We start from the raw sequence: 9,476 nt of genomic DNA on the forward strand, positions 1-9,476 counted from the left end.
CATAATTGTGATGATAATTCCGCTGCGATGATACTTTAAAATGGAAGTGAGCATGTAGTGACAAGTTATGAATGTCTTATTATGTGAATATATAATACCGATCAGATGAGTAGATGTCGTGTAAATATCCTTATTACAAATGTGTGTATTGAAATTTACTGTTGAAACCCGTGTTACGGAGCAGGTCACGTGTGTTATGAATGTGTGACACTCTACGTGGTTTTATTTTATATTTAATTTCCATAATAAATTATGTGCGGAGTTTAGGGTGTTACAGACTTCACTTTGGATCCATTGCCTGGCACAACAGCCACAACACTAGAAAGTGCAAAGAGATTAGAAAAAAAAGGATTAGAGAGATTTTTCAGTCTCTCTTTCTTCTCTCAATCCCTTTCTCAAGTCTTTATCCTACTGCTCCTAAATGTGACATGTTACAAAACAAAAATAATTAATTGAAATAAAGTGAAATTAAAAATTTTCAAATGAAATAAAAACTTATTCGATGAGTTGTCTCCCATTAAGCGCTTCTTTAAGGTCCTAAGCTTGACCTTTTGATTTTTGTCTTAGGGCGACATATATGACAAAAAAAAACACATCATTCTTCTTATTTTTTTTTGTTTGGTATAAATTCCATCACTTTCAGGAATTAAATGTTTTTCTTCCATATTCTCTTCAGCTTGATAATATTGAGCAATGGTTTGATACTTGTGAACAATGGTAAAATGTCATAATTATTGTACGCGTGGTTTGATGCTTTTGATTAATACATGATTCTGAGATAAAGTAAGAATCATAAGTAACCTTAGGATATGAATTAATGTGAACCAATAATAAATCTTGGATACTTAGATGTATCACAAAATAATGAGTATAAAATGACATTGGTGCCAAAAAGGATAATTTAAAATCCATGCGTGAAATGTCGAGATTTCCTGCATGTGCCCTAATGATGATGTTGTTGAGAATGTATTAAGTGTGAGCAGTGTGAGTAATAGTTCCACATTGGTTGAAAATGTGGAGACTTGAAAATTTATAAGTGAGAGAATCCACCCACATATCACCTTAAGGTTTTGGATGAATATGTGATGTGTCTCTCACAAAGACGTTGCTCTAAAAGAAGAAATCCCACAATATTCAATGCTCCCTAATGAAAAACTTCCCCAACAACTCTTATCAAGAGGGTAATCCAAGCAAATGTGGTAGACCGTGCTGTTAAGGTGTTGAGCTTAGATCAACCAAAAACCCATCCCAAAACATGACAAATACCTTTAGATCCCTCATTGCATTAATACAACAATTCCAGTTACATCACAAAGCATTTGAGTGTTTAATTCTCTAAATTTTCTCATTGTTGAATTTTTTTTTTACGTATGCAGTCTAGACTACGATTAAACCTAATAATTTATATTAATTTTTATAGATCTATTTGTTTAAATATATATTTGATTTATGTTAATCTACTAATGCCTATAATTTAATTTATTTGGTTTTGAGAAACTCTAAAAGTATGTATGAAATATTCGTTTTAATTTTATATCATTAATAATATATATATATATATATATATATATATATATATATATATATATATATATATATATATATATATATATATATATATATATATATATATATATTACATAAATCAATTTTAATATAACATTATTCTATAAAAAATTAAAACAAAAGAACAAGCATCTAAAAAACAAAATAACATACTAAAACCAAAATAAAATTTACAAGACTAAAATAAAGAGAGTATAGCTGCAAGACCATAGTACATATTTAAATCTAAACTGTTTTAACACGTGAATTTCACCCAAGAAAAAATTATCATGTGTAAACCGGTAAGAAAATAACTGTCAACAACACTAAAAAAGTGTGATATTTATTTTGACCGAAAAAGTGTGATATTTTTTTGAAGTAGAAAATATTGTGGTATATACACATTGATATTTTCTTAGAGAAAAAACACATGTTGTAGTGTGGTGAATGTGTTAAATTCCCAATCTGAAACCCTAGTTACCACCTTCACTTCACGCGAAGAACAAAACAATGGTGAGAAAGAGAAAGCTCGTCGCTAAATCGTCTCAACCAGAGGAACCACCGCTCAAACAGCACCACTCTCAGCCTCAACCGGATCCCGAACCGGAACCCTATATCCCCGCCGAAGAAGTTGAGGAAGAATATGAAGAAGTTGAGGAGGAATATGAAGAGGTTGAGGAAGTAGAGGAGGAGGAGGAGGAAGAAGAGGAGGAGGAGGAGGAGGACGACGGAGGAGAACAAGCTCAAGGTGGAGAATACCTAGAAGAAGACGATGAACCGATTAAGGACCTCGTGGAGCCTTTCACCAAAGAGCAGATCGTGAATCTCCTTTGCGAGGCGGCGTCTAAACATCGTGATGTTGCGGACCGGATCCGTAAGATTGCTGACGGAGACGCGTCACACCGGAAGATTTTTGTTCATGGTTTGGGATGGGACACCACTTCCGCAACCCTAATTAACGCTTTTTCGCAATACGGTGAAATTGAGGATTGTAAAGCTGTTACTGATAAGGTTTCTGGGAAATCTAAGGGTTATGGGTTTATTCTTTTCAAGAAGCGGAGTGGGGCGAGGAATGCTTTGAAAGAGCCTCAGAAGAAGATTGGGAACAGGATGACGGCGTGCCAGCTGGCGTCTATTGGTCCTGTGCAGCAAACTCCGCAGCCAACGGCGCAGTTGGCGCCGCAAGGCTCGGAGTATACGCAGAGGAAGATATATATCAGCAATGTTGGTCCTGAATTGGATCCGCAGAAACTGTTTGCTTATTTCTCGAGGTTTGGAGAAATTGAGGAAGGGCCGTTAGGGCTTGACAAGGCGACGGGAAAGCCGAAAGGGTTTTGCTTGTTTGTTTATAAGAGTGCTGAGAGTGCAAGGAGGGCATTGGAAGAGCCTCATAAGGAATTTGAGGGACATATTTTGCATTGCCAGAGGGCAATTGATGGTCCTAAGGCGAAGACACAACATCAACAACCACAGCAGCAACAACACGTGAATTCATTGAATCAATTGAACCAACTGAACCCATTGACTCAGAGGACACAATTTCAGAGAAATGACAATATTGGATATGCCGGTGGTAGTAGTGTTGCAGTTAGCCAACCAGGGCACTTAATGGCGCCGGCAGGACCAACAATTGGGTACAACCAGGCTACTGCTTCTGCTGCACAGGGGCTGAACCCGGTGCTGACGCCTGCACTTGGACAGGCTTTGACGGCGCTACTTGCATCTCAGGGTGCTACTTTGGGGCTGAGTGATTTGTTGGGGAGTCTTGGAACGAGTAATGCTCTTAATCATGGAGGTGTTTCTGCTGCAGGTCATGGAGTTCAGAGTGGATACAGTGCTCAGCCTAGTATAAGTCCATCAGTTATGGGAGCATATGGGAATTCAGTACCACAGGTTGGGTTGCAGGTGCAATATCCAAACCAGCAGATTGGACAGGGTGGTTCCGGAAGAGGCCAATATGGTGGTGCTGCACCTTACATGGGGCACTAAGTGGGCCGCAGGTATGTTGAATGGATGTTATTCATATTTCCCCTTAAATATTGGTTTATCCTCCTTCCTTTTAGCTTGTTTTTGATATTTTAATATCTGTTGGATGCTATTTTTTGCTTGTGTTGTGATGAGAAATAGGGAAGCATTTTGGAGAAAGGTAAAGCAAGCTAGTTTTTTAGGCTAGTCCTAATATCTAATTTTCAAGGCTGTGAAATAGACTGTGTTGATTATCTATCATGAGTTCGCTCTAGTTCCCTGCCTCTTTGTTTTTGACAAAACAGACACTTAGTTCCTTGATTTGTCTTTTTATATTCATTTAGTTCCCCCTTTCCCACGGTTTTGCTTCTTGAGTTCTCCCTTTATGATCTTTTTGTTAGTGTTTTTGTATGATGGAGTTCTATGCTCTGTTTGGAATATACTTACTCTTTCACCTCCTAGCTTCAGTCATACTTAGCCAAAAAATAATTTAGGGTTTTTCTTTGTTTGATATTTTTTGATATTGTTGGTGATTGAGAATTAACAACTTCACACTTAGTGTTATCTATAACGCATTGCACAGCAATGTTCATTCATGTGCAACTTTTTTTAATAGTTGGAACTTTTGTGAGTTTATGTGTGTACATAGTTTTTCCTTCAATGCACATAGCTTTATTTTCAGAGGAACATGCATCAGTAAACTGGACAAGCTTTATTACTTTAACATGATTAAAATATTTGTGAGAGTAAAGGGGAGTTGGATTATTTGCGTTCTGAAATTATAGGAGGAAGTGAAGCAATGAATCTTTGAAGTTTATCACACATGGTGTGCTTTTTGGAAGCTTCTCTGTTATATTGTTGTTTGTAGTCTCAGTTTGATTTGCACTGACTTTGCTATTCAGATTATTATTATTATTTTTAAATTCTGCGCACATCTCTCTTATATGCTCCAACTTCAGTAGTCCTATTTTATTCTTGCTTGCTTGCGAGTTGAGGAACACTCTTTATGAACTTCTGAGTCATGCTTATGATCTGTTTGGTTTCTCTAACCAATTTATCGAAAATATTTTTTCTTGTTTTCATCTCACTAAAACCTACCTTTTACAGCCTCTTATTTTGTTTGAATAGGCGTTTTCTAATGTTTCTGGCTAATAAGCATCGTAATTTTTGAAATATTTTTAATAAAATGTTTTGTATCACACCTTCAATATTCCCAACATGTTCAATTGTCTAATCATTTTGAGCTGGATGGGTTGACTTCTTATAATTCTCAACCAGTTTTGCGAAATATTTGTTTTGGGTCCTTTTTTACTATTTCCAACTTAAATAGTTTTTCACGCTTTTATATTTTGGACCGTTCCTTTCTATTTTCAACTTAAATTGTTTATCGTGATTTTTATTCATTTTGCAGATACCACATATAAGTGAATCAGTCTTTTATTACTGGCATGGTGATTCTTCTGAAGTTTAAGGAGCTGATGCAATTGGCGTGTTTAAAATGAAATATAACCTAGTACACTGATCAGAATATTTAAATTACCAAACCGTGTTCTGTTTTCGCCGCTTAGTTTTTTCATAATTTCTTTCATTTCAAACTATTGTATTATTTTGACTTTTAGTTTATCTTCTAAAAACCTGTGGAACTGTTTTTAGTAGTACTTTGAACTAGATTTACATCCCCTTACTATCAGTGGTTGGATGCTGAACAAATTATATTTTAAATTTTATGTTTGTGTGGATCATTTTGTGTCGTAAGCTTGGTGTTTAAGAGCTGCTAGCCATTGTTTTATGTTATTGTATACTGTTTTTCCTTTGTTCTAATTTAATTCTTACACGACATTTTATTTCTTTCTTGAAATACGGTGATGTGCATAATATACTAAGTGCAATCTGATAGAATAACTTCCCAAAACTGCCCATATCTGCATTATGAGAAGTCTAACACTACTTCCCCCCAAAGAATCACCTTGTCCTCAGGGTGAAATGAAGGGAATTGATCCATGATAGTTGCAACTGGTTTCCTAATGGCTTCAAAATCTGGAATTTTCCAGATTTTCCCTCGTGGATCTTACTGCTCTGATGCGTGTTGATAGAAACCGACATCAAAATACAAATTAATGGTAATAACTGAATTTCTATTCATGGCAAAATATGCTTACAATCAGACAAAGTTACAAATACTATAGAGAATACATAGTTCACACATAAACTAAAGAAATAGATTGTATACTATTATTAAAAAGACGTTTTCTATCCATGAAATTCTAGTCGTGGTTTCTAGCCCTCTACGAATTTGAGAGCTTGGTCTCTCCCTCTAAGAATTCGAGAGCCTGGCCTCTCCCTCCCAAAACCATTCAAAAACTATCCCATAACCAGTTTCTCATTTTCTCTCTATTTATTCTTAAAGCTCAAAGGTATACCTGACATAATAACTTCCCAAAACTGCCCATAACTGCCATTATGAGAAGTCTTAACCTTATCATCCCCATGATTAAAATTGACTTTGAAGCCAATTTGTCTAGTTTTGTTTTCTTGTGCCTCTGTTAATAGTGTGTGAACCTAATTTATTTCAGTTATTTTGCAGGTTTGACAGCCATACTTATATAAGCGTGTGCCAATAATAAAATAAATCAAAATTTAAATAGAAAAAAGTTATACCAAAAAAAAGGAAAAACAAAAGTTTCTTTTATTTAATATATGGTAGAGTTCCTCAACTAGGTATGTGTTGCAGTTTTCTTTGGGCTTAACTGCATCTTTGGTCTCTCAAGTAGCTTATCTGTGATTTTTGAATTTAAACCTTAACTTTTATAATGTTATTAAGAACTTTCTCTCTTTGTTCCCTAAAACTATCAAATTTACAATTTCAACCAAAAGTTATTCACAAATTGAATAGAGTACTAAGTTGTTTTCAAAATCCACCAATCGAAATATCAATTTTCTCTAGAGGAACCCTAAAATTTCCTCCTTTTCAGTAAAATTGTTTACCAGAATTTCAAATGGCTAAATCCTTTAAAATACTCCCGTCCATCATCAATGTTCATCATCAACGTTCTTCATCAACATCCTTTTCATGAGACACTCTTTGCTCTGTAACAAGAATGTTGCTATCCTCTTTGGTCGTAGCTTTGCTTATTTGATAAATACTATTGAGGTCTGTCAAAGTTGGAAGAAGTTTTGTTGCCCTATTAGGGGATTATTTCTCTGGGTACAGCTTTATTAGTTTGTTGTTCCTGTTCTGTCGTCTGATTAAGCTGCACTTTTTGGTTTTTGTTCCTCTATATTTGTTTCCTCAAAGATCTTATTAGTTACCTGCTTTAAACATAATACTTTTCTTAAAGTGGATTTATAAGGCTCTGGATTACTCGGTTCACACTGTTATATGTTTGTTTTAGAAGAAATCAAATTATCATTTAAGTGTTGTTAATCCTATAAATTAAATACTACTTCTAAAGTAAAAAGATGAAGTCAGCTCAGTGTGATATAATAACAATGGACTTTTTAGTTGCTGGTTATCCTCAAATTAATAGGTGTGGCAATTGCGGACCGGAAGGTAAGTTGCAGTATATTGTGTCTAATTTCTTATGTTTATTTCTTGTCTTGGTTCAAAATCATGTTGGCATACTTAGTGGTTGATAGTCTTCTTACTGATGAAATGACCTCTGCTTAATTATTGAAGGAAAAATAGCTAATTTATTATATTTGCTTGATCCAGAGGAAGGTGTAGTGAGTTTAACATCTACTTGAGTACCGAATCTTTGATTGGTTGTTGATTTAAAAACAACTTCTGTATGTGTGGAAATTAAAACTCCAAAGCTCTGTTTAAATCAACTTCATAGTTCATGCTTCTGTATTGTTACTTCTGTTTGACAATTCTTTCCTTTTCTCTGTTTAGAAAATTAAATTCAAATGCACCAATTGGGAATTGACAGGTTGAGGTAATATCTTTGATTCCTTGCTTAAGCTAGGTGGATTATTGGTTGTTGATTTAAACAAGTTGTGTGTAACTCCAAAACTCCATGTGATATGATAGTTTATGCTCTTGTACTGCTACTTCTGTTTCTTGTGACAGGTTTTTCTCTTGTATTGCTACTTCTGTTTCTTGTGACAAGTTTTTTCTCTTGTATTGCTACTTCTGTTTCATTTGGCACTTGTACTTTTGTGGCACTCAATCTCATTTACATAGTTTTGTGTTGCGTTATCCCGAGATGTTCTTTTGCATGATATGTTTAGGTCTAGTATATCAAGATTTTTGTAAGGATTGAGGTCAGTTGCTGAGTGCTATTTTATTGCTAGTGAGTTCTCTTCTCAGGACCTGTTTTGCCATTGAAAGTTGTCTCCCTCGAATGGGTTAGTTTTAGCTTTATATATACCTTGACTAAGGTTTTGTGATTTTGGATTGGAAGAAAAGAGACCTAGGAAAATGGAGAGAGGGAAAGGGGCTAATATTATATAAGGGGCAAAATTAGAAAATTAAGAGGGTTGAAATACGTAGTGAAATGGTAAACACGAGGTGCCATCTTTGGTTTGAATAGAAAGTTATAAGAAATAATGGAGCAAGTATAGTTGTTTCACTATAAAGAAAATAGTAGTGAAATGGTGTTTTACTTCTTTGTTTGATTATAGAAATTTAGAGCTATTTTTTATTTATTTATATTGTTTACAATATACAGTTTCCTTTTCCATCGAATTAATATCCTTTGTTTTAATTGTTCTTTTTGAAGTAATAGTTGATCAAGTAAATCAAATACTTATTATTATTTTTTGGGCAATAAATCAAATGCTTATTATAATACAAGAGGGCTTCGACTTAACTTTTTCCTCGTAGGAACATCATCTATGAGATGTTGAACTTTATTAAGGTATTAAAAATCAATCATTTTCTTTAGCTCAGTAACATGAGCAACAACATAGATGCATGACTTCAATGTTTAATTTTTGTTTCTTTTTTTGCCATAAGCAGTTCCGTTATTTTGGTGTTTCTCATTGTTTTTATGACCAAAATTGCCTCGTAGGAACATGATCAATCATTTTCTTTAGCTCATCTATGAGTGTCTGTATAATATACTTATTGCCCTACGTTTAAGTGTGCCTAGCAAATGAATAAGCAAGTGGGATAAGAACAAGAATAGAAGGGCAATCAAAACACCTTTTGCTTTGGTACGAAAGTGTAAGGAGAAAAGAAACTCTAATTCTTTGTCTGAGTTATATTTCCTATCAGTTGATCCAAAGGAAAGTCTAATTTTGTTGGCTCACGTTGCTAAATCACACATAATTTAGGTAACTCATGTTACCTATTGTATTAAAGTTTTGAATTTTAATGAGTAATATGTAGTATTTCAAAAAGGTTTAAATTTAAGTTTTTTTTGAATGAAAAAAGGTGAAAAATAAGTCGAGAAATTCAGACTACTGGATTGATATTTTTGCTTGAAAAAACTCAACTTGGGGTTTATCAATTTTTAAAAAATATTTAGTTACGGTTAAATAGAAACTAATTTAAATATTGCAAAAGTAATATTTTAGATGATTAAATTTTTTGTCGTTCTTCAAATGAGAACCTACACAAATTAAAAGAAAAACGAGATAAGCTCTTGTGTGTGGGGTGAGATATAAAGGGACTAATCTCTAAGTGAAATAGTGAGAAAAAGAGAATACATCAACTTGTGAGGAGAAATATGTTGATAAAATATAAGTGTTAAATTTGTTGAAAATGAATTCTAGCGTTCAATTGATGAAGTTGCAAAGGATATATATTTATTTATATATATTGATCGACAAGAATTGAGTATATGTTACCGATATGAGGGTACACTACATTTGGATCATAAAGATCTTAATCAAGATCATATTGGACTTAATATGTGGAGATTTAATATGTGAGATTTGTGTCGATGGGTATGAGACTACATCTTATAGGATTTTTTTTTAATATACTCTATATGTTATTTATACATAACGCAAAAATACTA

At 33.9% G+C, this 9,476-nt stretch overlaps 1 protein-coding gene across 2 annotated transcripts; it reads left to right on the forward strand.

The window, feature by feature from the left end:
- The first annotated feature begins 1,932 nt into the window (after nucleotides 1–1,932).
- LOC127126525 (UBP1-associated protein 2B) lies at nucleotides 1,933–8,749 on the forward strand. 2 transcript variants are annotated; one of them, XM_051055461.1, is made up of 2 exons: nucleotides 1,933–3,545; nucleotides 7,403–8,749. In XM_051055461.1, the coding sequence occupies exon 1, from the start codon at nucleotides 2,056–2,058 to the stop codon at nucleotides 3,532–3,534; it is 1,479 nt and encodes a 492-aa protein (XP_050911418.1). In that variant the 5' UTR covers nucleotides 1,933–2,055; the 3' UTR covers nucleotides 3,535–3,545; nucleotides 7,403–8,749. The 2 variants fall into 2 exon arrangements, with proteins under 2 accessions (XP_050911418.1, XP_050911417.1); XM_051055460.1 differs by lacking the exon at nucleotides 7,403–8,749 and adding an exon at nucleotides 4,922–5,252 and having other exon boundaries at nucleotides 1,934–3,545.
- The last annotated feature ends 727 nt before the right edge of the window (nucleotides 8,750–9,476 follow it).

This window comes from Lathyrus oleraceus, chromosome 3 (genome assembly GCF_024323335.1).
Source record: "Lathyrus oleraceus cultivar Zhongwan6 chromosome 3, CAAS_Psat_ZW6_1.0, whole genome shotgun sequence".
Taxonomy (NCBI): Eukaryota; Viridiplantae; Streptophyta; class Magnoliopsida; order Fabales; family Fabaceae; genus Lathyrus; species Lathyrus oleraceus.